This window comes from Castor canadensis, chromosome 11 (assembly GCF_047511655.1).
Source record: "Castor canadensis chromosome 11, mCasCan1.hap1v2, whole genome shotgun sequence".
Classification (NCBI taxonomy): Eukaryota; Metazoa; Chordata; class Mammalia; order Rodentia; family Castoridae; genus Castor; species Castor canadensis.
In genome coordinates, this window is record NC_133396.1 from 43,031,356 (window position 1) to 43,050,584 (window position 19,229).

The 19,229-nt window shown below is 49.7% G+C and overlaps 1 protein-coding gene across 4 annotated transcripts in view; it reads left to right on the forward strand.

Annotated features, from left to right (window-relative positions):
- Ksr1 (kinase suppressor of ras 1) overlaps positions 1-19,229 on the forward strand; it is a 135,889-nt gene that overhangs the window by 80,147 nt on the left and 36,513 nt on the right. For 3 of the 4 annotated variants that reach the window (XM_020174031.2, XM_020174033.2, XM_020174035.2), the window contains exon 3: positions 17,507-17,654. In XM_020174031.2, the coding sequence (XP_020029620.1) occupies positions 17,507-17,654 (148 nt within the window). Of the gene's footprint in view, positions 1-5,575; positions 6,268-17,506; positions 17,655-19,229 lie in introns of those variants that run through there. The other variant, XM_020174038.2, reaches the window with a different exon arrangement.

The following is a 19,229-nucleotide window of genomic DNA, read 5'->3' on the forward strand; positions in this document are numbered from 1 at the left end:
TAGCCATGACTCCATGCTTGTTTCCCTTATTCCCCACAAGAGAAGGACCTCAGCCCTCCATAGCTTGGAGCCTGCTGTGATACTTCTGACAAGTGCTACTTCTGGTTCTTTGTCTCGTCCCACATCTGTAGATGCTGGAGACCAGCTTGACAAACACCTTGCTATGATTACCCAACCCTCAGCCCTTCATCCAGGGCGCGCTGTCCAGCAGAACCCTGCAGTGGTGGGAATGCTCTGTACTGCCCCTTCCAGTGTGGTAGCACTTGAAGTGATGTGCGTGGCGCAACCGAGAGCCTGAGGTTTACGTAAGGTTTTACTGTAATGAGTTTTAAAGTACGTGACTTGGCTATTGCTGTACTAGCATCTACTCAGGCAGCACCCTGTTCCCAGAGCTCAGATGCCCCAGACACTTTCAGGCTCTGGGAGCTCCAGGATGGGGTGAGGTATGAATTGAGAACTGGCCCCAGGTACTCTGACAGAAGCGAGCATGGGGTGTGCAGGACCAGCAGGCAGACTGAATGACTATCGCCTGGGAAGGTGTCCCTGACAGTCAAGAGGGGATAAGGAAGAGCACCCAGACTAGGGGACAGAGGCCCTGAGCCCTCACAGGAAGCTCTAGAGAGGAGGCTGACTTTTAACAGGTCGATTCAGGGAACTCTTCGCGTGCGGAGTGTAGGTTGGATCTCTCTGGAGGATAACTGAAATGTGTGTGTGAGAGAGAGTGAAGGAGGAAGAACGAACTTTGGAGTTGTTTTAAGGAAAATAAAACTCCTGCTGGTGAAAAGGCAGGATTCACCTGGGGTGGGGTGAGAGGTGTGAGGATGAAAAGGGCCATGCCCACATGGAGGCTTGGGATGGGAAAGGAGTGTGAGAGCAAGTCCACAGGCAGGGCCGCTCCCCAGCCTCCCTTGGATGACAGTATCCAGCCATCTCTGTCCCACAGGTTAAATCTAAACATCACAGCTTCATGTTCTGGCTGTAGCTGGGGAAATGATTTCAGAGCCTGCTGGCCGGGAGCCATTTTTTTTTCCTTTAGCGATTTCCCTGTTGGAAGTTGTTAAAGGAAGTAGCAAGCGCAGGCTGGTTGAAGGCACAGGCGGGTGCTGCAGGGCCTGAGGTTCAGCATGGAGCCTCTCCCTGTGTCCCTGAAAACACGCTTGCTGCTGCCGGCTTCTAAGCTGAAGATGCCTGTGAGTCTGGTAAGGGACTTTTTGTTGTGCGCCTGACAGGCAGGGTTCTCTTTCTCCTCTCCTCTGTCCTCCCAGTCCCAGGTTGAAAGTGAGGCTTTGTCTTGGGATGAGAGGAGAGCTGACTTCTGCCACTCTCTTGGCTTCCCAGTGGCAGGGAGTGGCCGTGATTCTGTGTAAAGCCATAAGACCTATAGGATCTAAACCAGAAAAGTATGCTGATGTTTGGTCCCAGAGCATGCTCAATGGCATGTGCCCTGTGGCCCTCCCTCCTACCCTCTCCTTTCCCCTTCTTCCCCTCTGAGCCAGAAGCCTAGTCACTCTTACAGCTTTGCTCGATGGCAACTGGAGCCACCTTAGGAAGTAGCTCACACCCTCACAGCCTTGTGAGGGATCTGGCATATGTGTCACCTGGGGCTGTCTGAGTCCAGAGAAAGCATGCTCAAGTTATCGATCACAGGACTGGGTGCTAGATCTCAGGGCCAGCTCAGTTTGCAAGGCTGCAGAGCCCTCCTCACTTAGGATGGTGAAGCTGAGACTGGGAGATGGGCTGGCACGCCCCTGTCAGCCAGTGGGTCAGAGATGAGTTGAGAGTGGGACATGGCAGGAAGGGGGCAAAAGACAAGGCCAACATTTTATATACGTCATCCTGTTTAATCCTTATGTGGGGGCAGGGAGAGGGGATCCTTTGATTCCCATTTTGTAGCTCAGCAAACAAGTCAAGTGACTTGTGAACATCACAAGCAAGCCAATGGCAAGAGCATTCAAACTCAGGTGCTGTGGTGCAAGGCCAGCTGTACTCTCCTGCCACGGATTTGTCATCTGATATCTTACCCAATCTAGGTTTACTGTATGTAGTGGAATAACTGAATTGGCTGCCTTTCTTTCCTGTTCTCTCCCTTCCTCCCTTCCTTTCATCTCTCTCCTCCCCTCCCTTCTTTCCTTTACATTGATCATTAATCTCCATTTACCTCCATTGATCATTCACCTTGTGCCAGGTACCCAGATTAATTATCATAGGAAAATAATTAATGAGCAAAATAGTCTTCCCTGGGGGCTTAGAGCTGTGGGATGGACTTCACCACAATGGCCTCAGGGGAGGAAGGGATGAAATGCCCTAACTCCAGGGTGGAGGGCCTTCTGAGTTCTCTTGTCTTCCTTCAGTTACTTCCTCGTTCAGTGAGTGAGCAGTTAGTGCTGATTGCATACTGGGTACTGTTCTAGACACTGCGCTTCTGTCCACATGAAATGTGCATGTGTCACACTCTTTAGTTGATGAAGTAACTCATTTTTCTGATCTTGAGTCAAAGTACCCTCTTTTAAGCTTCCAGGGTGCGGGTGCCACTGATTTCCAGCAATCTAAAAAGCTATGGGAATGAGTGCTCTGCATAGCTCTGTGCTGCTTGGTGTTTGGGGGCTGTGAACCCATTTCCCCAGTCTTTGGATCTGGGCTGCCAAGTCCAATGGAAAGCGACTAGCTTGGAAGCATCATGCAGGCAGAGACCGGGCTGCTTTTTCATGGCTCCATCCCCAGGCCCTGGTTCATTCTAGGTCTGCTTGGTTTCAAGTATCATCCCTGGACCAAGGTGTTGGAGAAGCGCCACCATCGGAACCACTGAAGGTGGCATTGGAAGGCTCTCTGGGGAGGGTGAAGACCAGGTGTCTACTGGTCACCTGCAGAGGCTGGTTCCTAGGCTGCCTCTTGGGCAGGACTTGAGCAATAGTGTGTGTCCATAGCCCTGCAGTGAGATGGCTTTGGTGTGGTGTGTGCAGAGCCTCCTGGGGTCACTAGCTTCCCAGGTGCCAGCCTGTTTGCTTCCTTCTCTTCTTGGGTCTACGTCAAAGGCAAAATTGCTTCAGCACAGATCTCACAGCCAGAGTACATTGGGAAGTTTTTGTGTTGACACTGTACTTACTGTTTCAATTATTATAAAGAGTCTCTCTCTTTTAATACCCTTCGTTTTAAGAAATAGCAGCAGGTAAATTCCAGTGGCTCTCAGGAGGTTGAGGCAGGAGGATCAAGCGTTCAAGTTCGACACCAGCCTGGGCTACATGAAAACCAAGGACTAGAGGCTTAACTCCAGTAGTAGAATACTTGCCTAGCATGCACAGGCCCTGGGTCCAGTAATGTCACTTTTCTGAGCTAAGTCCTTCATCTGGGTTTTGTTACACTCAGCATAATCCAAAGCTATCCATTACCTTTAGGATCCTGAAGTATTTGTCTCTTGCCTCTCCTCACTCTGCCCCTGGCATTAGAGCAAGTCACGCTGTTGCATGTCACCGCCCAGGGCCTCTGTATGTTTTGTTTTGTTTGCTTGGAGATTTGTGTGCCCTCAGGGTAGTGCCTTCTTATCCTTGGTGGGGGGTGGGGAGTGGAGGGGGGACGTTAGAGGGTCAGCTTTTTAGCGAGGCTGTCCTTTGTCTAAATTAGATAACTCCTGTACCTACCATGTTCTCAGCACACTCTTTCCTATTTAGTCTTATTCACAAACTTCAATTTCAAAAATTTTTTTTTTTGTGTGGTACTGGGGCTTGAACTCAGGGCTTTCACCAGCCCTATTTTTGTGAAGGATTTTTCGAGATAGGATCTCATGAACTATTTGTCTGGGCTGGCTTTCAACTGTGATCCTCCTGATCTCTGCTTCCTGAGTAGCTAGGATTATTGGCATCAAATTTGTTTTTTATCCTGTGGTTCTTATTAGAATGTAAGCTCCCTAAGGAAAAAGACTACATTCTGTTCACTGTTCTGTCCCTAGTGTGTGCCTGGTACATTCTGGGTATTCAGTAGATATTTTTTTTTGACTGGATGGATGGATGATGGATAGGTAGATGGAAGAATGGCAGGGTACCAAGCATGTAGTAAGCACTTTCTATGTAAAGCTATTATATTCTTCCACTGCTAGTCATAACTTTTCTATAACAAGTTCAAGTACCAAGGGCTTAAGACAGAGACTTTTACCAGCTTAGGTAACACAAGTCCAGGAAAGTGTGTGTGTGGGCTCAGATGATGCTATCAGGGCACCTCTCAGGCAGGTTGCTACATGTGGCAAGCATGAGGGCAAGGACAGCTCGGCCTCCCCTCCTCCCTCTGCATTTGTGCCTGCCCAGAAAGAGCTGCTTCCTTTAGAAATGTAGAGGGTTAGGGGGTTCTGATTGGCTTGGCTTCCATCACATGACTAGGAGATGGCTCCAAGGGCTCAGCCTCCTTAGAGAAGCCTGAAGGGTCAGAGCCACCTGACTCAGAAATAGGTTCCTGGAGGAAGGACAGCCCTGTTAGCAAAATGATAGAAGAGGAGGCATGCAAAAACTCTCAGGGCAATAACAGTTGCCACTGTAGTTTCGGTGGGCCCTGCCATGGGGAAGGGTCACCCAGAGGTCTTGGGTGACCACTGCACTTCCATTTTCCATCAGTGAGCATAACACCTGTGGTATGGGGAGAGGCCATGGTCTTGGGCTCAGAGATGGTAAGTTGAAGCTTTGCAGCTCCCTGGGGCTCTGTAGTGTCATCTTTCTAGAGTGCAGTTTTTGTTTTTAATAACATTCCTCTTTTTCTCACTAATAAATAAATAAATATTTTAGAAAAGATAGGAGAGCAAAGAGCAAAGAAAATAAGACACCTGTAATCCTACTCAGGGACAGTCATTGGTTTTGGGTGGTACTGGGGTTTGAACTCAGCCTTGTACTTGCTAGGCAGGTGCTCTACCACTTGAGTTGCAAGTCTATCCAGGCAGCTTTCTTTGTTAGGCTCTTCTCTTTCTTTCTTTTAATGTAGTTTATTTGGGAGTTTATATCATAATTATTTAGCTCTTCACCCACTAAATATGGGACAGAGCTGTGATGGCTGAGATGTCTCCTTCAGTCCTCGCAGTAATTTATGAGGAAGCAATGCTGTTATGCTCAGTGTACCACAGAAACAGAAACTAAGTGACATGTCCCTTACCTGAGGGAAGTGGGGGAGCCAGAATTTATATGCAGGAAGTCTGGTTGTGAAGCTGGGGCACAAAATTCTCTCTCTCTCTCTCCCTCTCTCTCTCTCTCTCCCTCTCTCTCTCTCTCTCTCCCTCTCTCTCTCTCCCTCTCTCTCTCTCTCTCTCTCCCTCTCTCTCTCTCTCTCTCTCTCTCTCTCTCTTCCTCTCCTCCCTCTTTCCCCTTCTCCCCCTCTCTCTTTTTTTCTCATATAACATGGATAGGCCCATATTGTATGATCCCTCTTTACTACCTAATAACTTTCCTTTTTTGTTTTATTTTTACTTATTTTAAAAGTCATTGTTCATTAAAGTAACATTTTCTAAATCCAGTAACAAGTGTTCATTGTAGGAAAATTCAAAGCTATAGTGAGGCTTGGAAAAGTAAATGAAATCCATGCATATGCACTGCAGCACTGGTGGGCAGCACACATCTGCCTCACCTGTCTCCTTCACAGATCAGAAGGGTCGCTGTCCCTGACATTCTCTTGGAGCGGTTGACAGCTGCAAATGTTCTTTCGGCCCTGTCTCCCGTGCTGTTGAGGGTTTGCTGCAGTTTGTTGGGATCTTCTTGTGGATGTTCAAAGCACCAGGCCTCAAATGTGTGAGAGGCCTCAGGGGGTTGGGAGCAGTTGGAGTTCATGTGAGAATGGCAGTCCTCCAGATGACTCAGGAGGTGAGAGATGACAATGGTCCAGGTCCGGCTTTTCGGAGGGAGGTAGCAAGGCAGGGGAAACCTTTCTGCCTGGGGCTTGGCATCCTGGTCCCCACCCCCTGCTGCAGCACTCTGGAGCTTGCGTGCCTCACACCCAGCACCTGCTCCTGGAGGTATGTGCTGACTCCCCAGCTCAGCTCGCAGGCACAGACTATTTTTGGCTGTAGTGACTGTTCACTACAGCCATGAAAACAGAAACCCCTCTCCTTGCCTCCTTCTTCCCTGGGACACTGCACTGGGGGCCGGGGCTGCCGGGGACCCTGTGCTCAGCCCCCTCACTATGGATTGCCTGTGGAGCTGGGTGACAGCCAAGGCTTCAAGGAGCACAGGAACCCCACCGCCCATCTTGCTGGGAGAAGCCAGAGGCCTGAGCCGGCCTACAGCGGAGGAAGGTTGCAAGGTAGGCATTGAGGTCCAGGCTCAGGAGTCCTTTCCACAAGTTCCCAGAATGAGGGCTTTCTCACAGTCCTTGCCTTGCTAACTGGCTATAGAACATGTCTGGAGAAATCTGCATGTTTGGGTAGGCAACTTTGATTTTGTTATTCCATTTCCTGTTTGTCTTATTATGTGGTGGCTGGAGAGCAGCCTGAATCTTCTGATTGCTCCCATCCCTCTGGTGAATGGCTTTGGCTTTTTCATACTTCTAGTTAAAATAGGACACACTTGTTTTGAGTCTGCCACATTCACAGGGAGCTTCTGAACTGCAGCTGTGTGGGCTGAGCTGGCCTTGCCTCTCAGTCTTCTGGTTGACCAGGCCAGGGAGGACACCCCATATAGAGACTGAGTGTCATCTTTGGAGATATGGGACCAGAGTCCAAATCCAGGCCCTGTCCCTTACTTGCCATATCTTAGGGTGAGCTACTTAATCTCTCTGAACCTCAGTTTCATTAGTTGCCAGCCACTTGTACCCAGGCCACTGACTCAGTGGCAATAGTACACATATCTGTTGTTAGGAAAGAGGAAGTGTGTAGAGATGCTATGTATGGGACAGTGGGCCACAGCCAGGGGTCTCAGGCTTCAGCGCTGGATCTGGGTATTGGCATATAGCTGTTAATGTGGGGTTTCCATCTACCTTCATAAAGAAAAGTGTGTCCTGTCACCAAACTGTGGGTAGGATGGAGAAGAACACGGAGTTGAGGATTTATGCCTGCCTGACCGTCATCTTCGTAGCCATCCACACATTAAGGATGTGCCAGGCTCTGTTAGGGACAGCCCAGGATCTGATTGCTTTGGATTGCATAGGGCTTTGAGCCCATGCGGCGAGCATGTGGCTTAGCATCCCCCATGCAGCTGCCTTTGGAGATGATTCTCAGGCCAGACGCCAGGGGAATTTCCCTCGGCTCCCTTCTTGGCCTAGCTCAGAACACTCGAAAGGAATGGGACCCTTACATCTGGGGAGGGAAAGCTGCCATGGAAGCTGGTGGGCCTTCCTGGGCATGGTGTATCCTGGTTTTGGTTCCTGGCAAGGATACAGGAACCTGGGCCTTGGTCCCAGTGCTGTTGTTTTGGGTGACGCAGGCTGGTCCCCTCCTCTCTCTGGGCTCTGGTTTTTACCTCTATAAAATGAATGTTGGACTCAATTGTCTCAAAGGCCCCTTTGAAAGCTGCTCTGACTTTGGCAGACAAAGCATTTTTTCCTCTGCCTCTTGGGGATCCACTGACCCCTTTTGTGCCTTCAAACCTGGTAGCTATTGCAATGGCTTCCTGGCTTGGGCCCCGGCCATCTGCTCAGGAACTCTGTTGCATTTCCAAAGCTTTGGAGCTGGTGCTGCTGTTAGGACAGTTTTTCAGCATTTCTGGAAAACTACAGAGACGCTGCCTGCTTCCAGGATCTCCCAAGAGATCTCTGTCTGCCTCCCAGTTGGACACCTGTGGGGAGCTCTGAAACAATGAGGCCTTGTCTGCAGGCAGAGAGCCTAGTTCTTAGGTCTCCAGCTCTGGACCTCAGCTCCTGCCCTACCTGGACAGATAGACAAACCACCACAGAGGACAAACCTTACACTCTGAGCACTGAGACATGACCCTCTGGTGGAGAGGGTCTGTGATTTGGCTCCTGCTCCTGAGGCCAGGACCACGCATGTGACTGCAGCCTATTTGCCACTCTGGGCACGCTGTGCTGGCTGGATTCAGAGTTCTCACCCTGTAAGCCTGGAGGAGGCAGACGTAGGTAGGAGAAGGGGAGAATTGGAAGGGGGAGATACTGGGGATCAGCAAGCAATAAAGATGGCTGGAGACATGGCTGCATCCTTTTCTTTTGGTCAAGGCCTTAATTAACTACAGGAGAGCAGAGGATCCTAATGGCAGACATATTTCAAACTAGACCTTGTGTCTGGATTGCTGGCACCTGAATTTGCTGGGACAGTCTCCTCTTAGGTCTATTATCAGAGCTCCCCCTTCCTTTTTGGAGAAGGGTCCTGCTGAATAGGACAGTATCTGCTCATCCTTTCTTTGTCATTGTCACCCAGCTGTTAACTGCCTGTTCCTCTTCATGCTGATGCATCAACAAAGGAGGCAAGGCAGGGCCTGTAGATTTGGGGAGCTGCCACCCTGGAACAGGGCAAGGGTGGGGAGGGGCATCTGAGCCTGGCTTACTCTGCTCTGGCTCTTCTGGCCCTATTTTGTGCAAGGTGGGACTTTCCCATTTTGCAGCTCCCTGGACATGAGGGTCACCCAAGGGTTAATGTAGCTCTTTAACTCTCTGCTGATAAGTTGTCCCATCCTGATCCCAGTCTTCCTCTTGAGTGGCCTTTAGTTTTTTTGTGGGGACTGAGATTTGAACTCAGGGCTACACTACATGCTTGCAAAGCAGGAGCTCTCCACTTGAGCCTTACCTCCAGTCCATTTTGCTCTGGTTGTTTTAGATATCGGGTCTTATGAACTGTTTGTCCAGGCTGGCCTTGAACTATAATCCTCTTGCTCTCAGCCTCCCAAGAAGCTAGGATTACAGGCATGCTTGGCTAGGCCTTTAATTTTTTTTTTTTAATGAGATACTTGCTCTGTATCCTCCTGGCCTTGAACTTGCCATCATCCTGCTTCAACTTCCCAAGTACTAATTTTTCTTTTAATTTTGCAACCCACAAACAGCCTGGTTGTGAGGAAACCACCCCATAGAAGCCCCATCTTTATTTTAGGTGGAGTGTGGACTGCGGAAAGCCAGTGCCTGAAACTGGGGTACAGTGTATATGCTCCTTTTATGCTGGCCATTTTCAGCTGGCAGCAAGAGGGGTCATTTGAGAAGTGTGTGTGGATGATACAGAAGGTGATGGATGTAGGCTGCCTGAATGGCAGATGTGGGCCTGTCATGGTGTTCTGCTCCTGCTGATGGCGTGCTAGGGTTGGATAGGGGAGGACACAGCAGCACAGGTAGGAAAGGAAGAGCAGTGAACTCCAGGGCTGCCAAGAGATGGAGCCCAACATAGCTGGCATTTTTTTTGAGTGGATCAATCACATCTGAGATCAAAGAGCTATGGTTCATGCAAACTAAAAAAAAAAAAAGAATATTTTGTGACACATGAAATTGGAGTTTGAGTGTCCTAAGTGTCTTGGGAACACGGCCGTACCTGTTTGTTCCCATATTATCTTTGGCTGTTAGAGCGCAACAGTGGCAAAGTAGGAGGGACCTTTCTGAGCTGATGGTGGGGGCCGTGACCGGGAGACAGATGCAAGACAGGCTCCAGGGGGTGGCACTGGCCATGGAGGTAAGGTGATGCCAGCAGCTGGAGATCTGTTGCAGATGGAGCTGGAGAGCTCCAAAGACCAGGAGAGGAACTGATGACCAGCTCCAAGGAGCCAGGAAGCAGGGTGGGAGGCCAAATGGGAAGGTGGTGAGACTTCCTTTGGAGAGTCCCTTGTAGCTGCCTTCAACCCCACTGCAAGGAACTCTCCCTAACCTGACGAGGGCATGGTGGGTTCAGCTAAGTGTGACCTAGAATGCCAGTGGCCATAGGTAAACTTTACCCCGGGGAGAAAGATCTGCTCAGAGCAAGGCAGTGGCCACAGGGCAGATGGAGATGGCTGTGCTCTAGCCTCACCCATCATACTGTGTGGCCTTGAGCAAGTTACCCACCCTTTCTGAAACATGCCTCAGGATGGTATGAGGATTGTGTACGCTGACTCCATAGTTCATCCTACAGAGAGCTTGGCACCCAGGAGCTCATCTCCTGCCTTTATTCACCCCGTCCCTATTTCCTTCTCCCCTTTGTCCTGTGTCTTTCCATCTTCACTGCTGTCCCACTGTGTAGATCCCTGAAGATGCTGATACAAGCCTGGCTCGCGGTGGTGTGCCCCCACCTGTCTGGGGAAGGAGAGAGGCCCTGGAGCATGAGAGGGCTCATCTCCTGGGACACCTGTGAGCTGGGCTGGGGTTGAGTGGAAGGAATGTTGGCATCATGAGAGGACAGGTAGGACATGCCCCAGGGCTCAAGCCCCCTTGGTCAGACTGAGCTGGGCATTCTCAGATCCCTTCTACCCGTGCTATGTCGGCCAAAATTGAGGCCCTGCTGCCTGTTGTTCCCTGGTCCTCATTCCCAGTAGTTCTGATTCATTTGATCTGAGGTGGGGCTTGGACATCAGGCTTCTATTGTTTGCTTGAGATGGTGTCTCCCTCTGCTCCCCAGGCTGGTCTTGAACTCCTAAGTTCTAGTGATCCTCCCACCTCAGCTTTCCAAGTGCTGGGACTACAGATACACACCACTATGCCTGAGGATTCTTTTTGAAAAGCCCCCCAGAGAGGTGGCAGAGAGAGACTCAAGCAATATAGTGCCTGCCTAGTAAGCACAAGGCCCTAAGTTCAACCCCCAGTACTGCCAAATAAAAATAAAAAAACCAAGAGCTGGGTGTGATGGTGCACACCTGTGATCCCAGCACTTGGGATGCTGACAGAACTCTTGACCAGCCTGGGCCAAGACCCTGTGTCAACAAACAAAACTCTTCCAAATTTCCTCCCCAGGAAATTCCAGGATACAACAAAGTTTGAGGGCCACTGGCCTTATCCAGTCAAACCCAGTCATTGTAAAAATGAGAACCAAAGCCCAGAGGGGGCAGAGCCCTGCCTAAGGCCAAGCCTGGCTTTCTCCTTCCTTGTGCTGGCCACTGGGCAGTGGGGTAGAGAAGCTGGGGCTTCACTCTTTTATTTCCTGGCGGGGAGAGAGTGAGAATCCTGGGTCCAGATCTGTCCCTAGGCAAAGTCAGTGTCCCCAAGCTTGCTGCTGTTCTCTGTAGAAACCCCTGTGGGCTGCCCACCCAGGCCCTAGTGGCCTCAGCCCCTCCTTTGCCTCCCAGAATATCTAATTACTGTAATTGCAGCCTCGCCCCTCCCTCTTCCTCAGCCCCAGAGGTAGGAGTGGCAGGAAGGAACATCTGTCAAGCGCTCCCTTGCCAGCTCGGGGTGTGCAGGCTACCAGCCTGGCTGTCATAGAAACACGCCATTCTGTTTTCCTTCCCAGTCTCAGAGGAATGTTCAGGGTGTCTGTCACATTCACAGAGCTATAGGAGGCCACCTTTGGCCTCACTGGTGTGACCACTTTCTGAGGAGGTGTCTGTGGTTAAAGATTGTGGCCCTTTAATTCATTGGCAGCCAGGTAGACTGGGGGATGCACCAAAGCTCTGCAGGAGATCTGGTGTGGAAGCCTTGACTCTGATGGTGCGTGTGTTCCAGGACGCAGAGGTTGAACAGAAACACGATGTGTGGATTTGCCCTTGTTCTTCCCTCATCCCGGCTTTCCCCTCAGTTTGTACTGGAACTGCATTGTGTTTGTATGTATGATCCACACCCAGGTGACGGGGCCCCTGGCATGCCCACAACCCTCTTCACTGCCCATGTAAGTGAAGATGGCTCTTGTGCCAGCCAACACAGGTTTCTAAGTATAGACTCAGGCCACCCCGTGGCTGCTGGTAAATCCCAGGGTACCATCTGATACCCAGCAGAGCCCGTGACAAGCAGCCACTGCCAGCTGCTTGAGGAGGGTCGGGAGAGGCAGCCTCGTCTGACCAAACCCATCGCTGCCTCTGGCTACAGAGAACAGAGACAAGCCATCTCCTGTCAGTGGCATGGCTGCATTGTCACAGGCAGGGGTGACCTCAGTGTGCATCATTATTTTCAGAAAGAATAAGCTAATGTCACTCACTGGGAAATGTAAGTCCTGGTCGGAGGGAAAGTGACATAGCCAGGAGCAGTGTTCCTCTGCCTGGCCATGGGCTCATATGCTAACCCTGAGGTGCATGGGGCTGCGACTAGCCATCCATAGCTTTTCTCCCTGGCTGCTAGTTCCACATTTTCTTATTTGGGAGAAGCTGGGTGGGCAGTGATTCTCCAGGAAGCAGTGTGGATTCCTAGCCCTCCAGGGTATGGCAGAGGGAGGGACCCTTTGCCCTTGGCTTTGAGGTCACCTGGTATCTTCTGTGGGTCTCCAGACACATGGCATAGCCCTGTTCTCCTGGGGCATAGGGTCTCTCAGACCTGAGAGGGTTTCCAAGAGGCTTTGCCTGTGTGCTTCCTCCTGCTGGGACTGAGACTGGTTCCCTACTTGCTTTTGGTTAGATATTATCCAAAAGTTAGAAGGCAATGACTGAGGTTTGAAATGATTTCCTAATAGACTTGGCTGAGCTTGTCAGGGTAGGTGGGCTGCTCACATCCATGTGGAAGGTCTAGAGGGTGCTGAGTTGCTTTGGGGCCTGGCTGAGTCATGATACCAGATGATCAGGGCCATTTCTGGGGGCCTGCACATTCCCTAAGCCTCTCAGGGAGACTCTTAAGGCTAACTGGGGGTCCTGGCAGTTGAGGGATGCATTGTCTTTGTATACTATTCTCCTGATTCAAGTATGGCTGCCTTATGCTCTTCCCTCTATGGGATCCAAGTCTGTCATAGGAGTCAGAAGGCTAAACATGCTGGGCGTTGGTGGGTCACACCTGTAATCCTAGCTACTCAGGAGGCAGAGATCAGGAGGATCAAGGTTCGAAGCCAGCTTGGGCAAGTAGTTTGGGAGACCCTATCTTGAAAAAACCCATCACAAAAAAGGACTGGTGAAGTGGCTCAAGGTGTAGGCCCTGAGTTCAAACCCCAGAACTGCAAAAAAAAAAAAAAAGGCTGGACACTTTGTATCCAAGATGGGTGGTTCATTGAGTGGCCACCGAGTGCTTCACTGCTGGGTGACAGCCCATGTCTGATCCATGGACCCTTGGCAAGCATCACAATCTTCCTAGAGGGTCTTCATTTTCAGACCTGGTGGCCCTATGTAACCCATGGGTAGGATTTGTTTTGTCTGCACAAAACAAATGAGTTGGCTCCATGTGAAAATCAACCACTTAAAAATAAAAACTCATATTTATTCAACACTCAAAGATCAGGTGCCCCTCCATGGCCTCCTTGGTCCTCTCTGAGTGAGAACAAAGGGTGGGTTTCTGATGACCATCTTCCCTTGTTGCTGTCCATGGCAGAAAGCACCCAAGTCTCCATAAAAAGAAGATCCAGGGGCTACATCTCTGCTAGTCCCATTTCCTCCCAAGGCCTGGGCCCAAGGCTTACACATTTGAGACCTTTGTCCTGTCAGCTTACCTGTTTGTGGACTGTGAATAGACAACTCTGTCACTTCTTTGGGATCATGTGGTCCCTGCTCCAGTCCAAGAATTCAGCCCTGCAGGCGGGAGGATTAGGAACAGTCACTGAATAGGATGATAATAATCTTAGGTGCGGAGGGTGTGCTAAGCACTCTGGTTTCGTTGACATGGAACGTGCAGTTTATACACCCAAAAGTGATGCATGAAAGGCAGGTTGGCCTGTCCTGGACAAGTGGGGCAGCTTGAGAAGGAACCCAGGATGACTCTTTTGCCCAATATCCCTGCCTGTCTCCTCTCCCCCTCCTCCCCCCCGATTTGGTTTTACCCACCTTTTAGTCCTATTTTAAATTAGATAAAAAGAGGGGGGCAAGAGAGGGAAAGAAAGGCCATCCCTCCTCTCTTATTTGAGAGGTAGCAGACTGGTGCCCCAAACCTAAGAGGAGTAAGAGGCACTTTCAACTAATTTGAAGCTACAGGGGTCATTATTTTTCTTTTTACATTTTCATTTTGGGGGGAAATGGATTTGAACATATTGTATGTTACTCTGTCCCTACCTCTCTCATTCTTTCTCCCTGTTTCTCTTCCTCTCTAGCCACGCCCCCGCCCCAAACACTCCAGGAGTGCAGAGTATTGAAATTGGCCTTGCCCTTGCTAGGCATGTGCTTAGCCTACCACTTGAGTCATGCCTCCAGCCCCTTTTGCTTTAGTTTGTTTTTCAGATAGGATTTCATGCTTTGGCCTGGGCTGGCCTTGAACTGCCATCCTCCTACCTCTGCCTCAAGTATAGTTGGGATTTGCAGGCATGCACCACCATGCCTGGCTGTTTCTCTTTTGAATGGAGTTGCTTCACTTGAGTAAAGAACTAAAGAAGATTCTATTTTACAGGATAGTTGTTTTGTAAAATAGGTAGAAATCAATTACTTTGAAACAATAATTTCTCCCCAACAGTGCCTTGTGAGTTCCAAGGTTTTGCCAGGTTAGCAAATGACAACACAGGACAGTTGAGGAACGTTGTAACCTGGCACATCTGGGCTTCGATTCTGTCCCAGCTGGTTAGCCACACAAGGTTTCTAAGCCTCAGTAACAAAGATTTGAACAGCTTCTGCTTGCTGAGTTCTTCAAGGTGGAGTTCAAAGCACTGAGCATATTGTGCCCGCAAACAGTTGGTGATAATGAATTAGTTTGAGAAATTGAAAGTTGGTGTGGGAAGCAAGGAAGAGAATGAAAAGGAAGGAGGGGAGTCCCTCTTTGCATTATAGTTAGGCTGGGAATTGGGTTTTCCAGGCCTTGCTCCCTCCCTGCCCCCATCCCACAGAACTCTTATCTTCCAGAAATCTACTGAGCCAACCCAGCCTGGGGCCAACGTGTGGGTGTGTGCCCACACCTGGGTGTTTGTGGGTGGTGAGCTAAGGAAGGTGGAGGCTTGCTCCATGCAGTGTGTTCAGGTAAAGGTCACTTCTGCCCCTGACAGTTGCCAGGCTGCTTTTCGAGGTAAAAAGGGAGGGGGGGTGCAGGGGAAGGGAGATGTCGAACTGCATTGAGATGGAGGAGAGTTGCTAAGGGAATAAAGGAGGACATGTGGATGGAATAAAAGTATCTACATGTGATGATTGTTGAATCAGCCTCCCTTCTCTGTGCTGTTCCTATCTTGTTTCCTATGACCAGTTAGTGTTATTGTGTGGAAGGATTTCTGACCACCACCAAGGGTTTGTCTGACCAGTGATGAGCTTCTTGGTACTGTTACATGTCTGTTTCTCATTTGTGTGTGACTTGTTCTAAGCAGTGCTGAGCTTGCCACAGCTCTGGAGGTAGCTGAACACACTGGTGAGACACAGAAGCACCTGCCACAGGTGTGAGGGCGGGAAGGGCATGACTTCCCTACTCTGTTGCCCACAGGGCTTTGCTAGTTTTCCACCAGTTGAGTTTTGACACAAGTCCAAGATTTATAATGCTGCAAATCCACTGACAGTGAAAGCACTCTTTTAAAATAAAGTTAGACACAACTTGCTTTAAAAAATCACTGAAAGTCAGATTTTCAAGAACTTCAAACTTTACAGGATCATTTAATGTGGAATATCTGACATTCCTGCTATGGAAAATATAAAAAAGGATAAAGAAGAAGAAAAACCTAATCTGGTTATGTAGCTGTTTGCACTCTGTATACTTGCCCATATCTTAGTGCATTGAGATCACTCATTTGTATAACCCCTACATACATACATACACACACCCAGAGAGAGAGAGAGGGGGAGAGACAGACAGACAGACAGACAGACAGAGACAGAGAGACTGACTGGGATGCAAGCACCTGGAGGCCAGGGACACGGCCCATTCCTCAAGTCAGTGCCACGCTTGTATGTCCCCCCGTGATGAGAGGAAACAGCCCAACTTTGACTCAGACATTCACTATTTGTGTTAGTTTTCTATTGCTGCAGAACAAATGAAAGCATCCATTAGCTCATAGCTCTGTAGGTGGAAGATGGACAGAGGAATTCCAGCCTGCCTTGCCTCCTTCCATGCTTAGTATCTTCCAAGGACTCTTATCTAGAAGCTTTGGGGAAGAATCCACTTCCAAGTTCACGTAGGGTACGGGCAGAATACTGGTTCTTGTGACTTAGGAGGGGAGAGATGAAGTTTCCCCTTTAACATCTAAAGTCCCTTGGAACAAACTAACAAAGACAGTCTAACTAGGAGAAAAGACAGAAACTGATTCCGTGCAGAGATGCAACCACGTTGTGCTTCCCCACCAGCCCCAAATGATTCTGAAGCTCACAGCCCTTTTTCTGTGGGGGAGGGAGAGTGGGGATGAGGACAATTTTGAGCAGTCTTAGTCGTAATTAGGAGAAATGAATGGTCCCAGAGACAAAAATTAGCTGATTAAATATTTCTTTTGGAAGTTGAGTGAGCCAGGGACTGACATCATCTTTTGGTGAAAGGCCGTGTGGATGGGCTTCAGTCCCTGGTCATCTCTTCTAAGGATTTCAGGTAGGACAAAGGCAGCCATGTTCTCTGTGGCAGTCTGGTTTAATGCCACTAAGGGAATTCCAGGGAGGACCCCATACTTGGGTGGGAGAAGCGAAACTGGGTTATTAGCAGGACCTGCTTTAAGGCCTTTTAATTTCCTTTAGATTAAATTCCTCAGCATGCCAAAACATGCTGTATTTGGGGGATGTCATTTGCTTAGCCCCAACATGGCTGTAGGTCTGAGGTCCCCATTTTCTTGCTGGGTGTCAACATATATCCTATAGGCTACCTACATTTGGTCTCAGGTGACGCTCTTCAACTCCAAGGTCGTCTTCAAGTTCTTTTTATGTTTGGAGCCCCTGACTTCCTATGACTGCTAACCAGAGAAAAGCCTTTGGTTTTGAAGGGCTGTCTGATTACCTTAAGACCACTTGAATAATTTCCCCCTTTGTCACATACGTCATCAGGAATGATACAGGGAATGAAGATCACAGGACTACATTAAAACTTCCAGCTATACGTCCCCTTTTACCTAAGTGATCTTATCCAGCAGTGTAGCCTCTCTGGGCCTCTCTCCTCATGTGTCACGTGGGCCCAATGACCTGTTTTGACTGAGTTAAGTAAGACGTGTCAATGAGTGCCTCTGCAATGGTTGGCAAGGCTTCTTGGTTTTTTTGTTTTTTCAAAACTCCTTGTTAAGCCAAATTTTTTTGAAATCTATCTTGTCTAGTTCAGATACTACAAAGTTGTAAAGCACTAACTTTGAAGCATTTGCTATTCCAAAAAGTTGTTGTGATTCCTAACTTTGTTTTGTTGAGAATTAAAAAGAACCTAGAGAGACCACATGCCCCCACCAAACCTTTCTAGTGTTTTCTTCTCCCCATCCCAAAGTTGGCAACTCCATTTCAGCTGCTGTTTATGGGAGCATTGGGGGTGGGGGCCAGAGCACTCTGCCTGTGTCCTCAGACAAGTGGTGGCTTCTGGATGGAGGCTGGCCCAGCATGCAGCTGGCCCTTGTCACTCAGCAGGGAGGCCAGCACTACAGGCTGAGGATGTAGTAGTTTCTGGGACTCAGCTGACTGCTCACCCAGCTCTTTGCCTTCCCCTCTGTGCCCCTCAGGAGATCCCTCGAGAGCTCACGCTGGATGCCCTGCTGGAGATGGATGAGGCCAAGGCCAAGGAGACGCTTCGGCGCTGGGGGGCCAGTACCGAGGAGTGTGGCCGTCTGCAGCAAGCCCTCACCTGCCTGCGGAAGGTGACAGGCCTGGGTAGGTAGGCCCTACTTCCCTCCCCCTATACCAGGCCTGTCTCCTCGGGAGGTCTGGCCTGTTCCCTGGGAGGTGGGGTCCTCTGCTGAGGTGAGCCACGGAGTAGGGCTAGTGTGGCTCAGGGTTTTGGGGCACCTTATAAAGGCCAAGGTGGCTGCTCAAAAGTGTATATTGGACCTAGGCCTTAAGGGGGCTATGGCTCCCAGAGTTCCCAGAGCTTTAGAGTTCTCCGACCAGTTGGCCTGGTCAGTCCAACCTAGGAAGCCGTAGCCATTGTGAAGAATCCCCAGCCCACCCATTTGCGAGGCAGGCCCTATGTGATTTCCCCTGCAGGAAGTCATCTGTGGTGGCTCTGTGCCCTCCACCAGCTTCCTGCATTCCCGTACCCTGCCCCCAATCCCAGCCCTCTCCCTTCCTGCTCCTGGTCTCTCGAGTAGGCTAGGCTCTGCTCACAGGGCACACGCTGAGGTGGACTCAGCCTGAGGCAAGGATGATTAGCGAAGTTGTGTGGCTTTTTAGCTGTGAGCGAGTGTGCCTGTCCTAGGCAGTGTATAATCCTGGCATTATGACAAGGTCCTTGAGAATTATTCACAGGCGTTCTAAATCTTGCTTTGGACACAGCTTCAAATGCCTGACTGACTGTTCCCTCCACCACATAGATGCAGCATTAAAATGAGTCTAATGAATGGAATTAGGCCCCCTTTTAATTAACCAAGCTGCCTGTCTTCTCTCTGGCTGCCTGAGGCTTAAAAGAAGGCACTGAAGTTTATATTGTGCTTGATTTTTCTCCCCCAGAGAGGATTGGGTTTAATATCTTCCTGGCCCCCATACTAAGTCCTCTGAGTATACCGCACTGTGTTGAGTTTCACTTATTTAGAAAATCTTTATGTTCCAGGTATTCTGGCAGGTGACAAAGGTGTGATTAGCATTCCTATCCCCAGAGGAGAATGAGCACAGAGAGGGTAGGGGGCATGATCAGGGACACACAACAGTTGGTGACAGAGCTGGGATCGAGTCTTGGACTGCAGTGCTGGTTGGGTTGTTTCCATGCAGTGGAAAGGTGAAGAATTTGTCTCCCAAACTGGGATCTCTGGGGTCACTCATCAACTCTCCCATCCCTGTCCCATTACTCCCTGGATTTTAAAGGATTGTAAAGGAGTCAACTGATGAATGGTGATGACCTGTTAGAATTATGAAGGCTGCTGTCTGCCTGTCCTGGGTGCCAAGATAGGGAAGTCACTGATTTATTAAGCACCAGCTATATGCCAGCTATGTGACACACCCTGTGGCTGCAGCCTTTGAAGAAGTGGCCTACAGCCCAAAGCACCTGAGCACTGGCACTGTTGGGTGAGATGTCAGGTTCCACACCTGGCAGTGGGGCACACCTGAATTCCAGTGTCTTCCTCCAAAGGTCCTTTTTTCAGGTTCCTTCTCTCTCATTCGGTCTGTGAGGCACCTGCATGCCGGGAGATTCCTAGCCACATCCCAATGCAGGATGAGAGCCGAGACTGTACTTCACCAGCACCTGCTAGGACTGTGGGTACCAGTGATCTCTCTGTCATGCAATCAGCATCT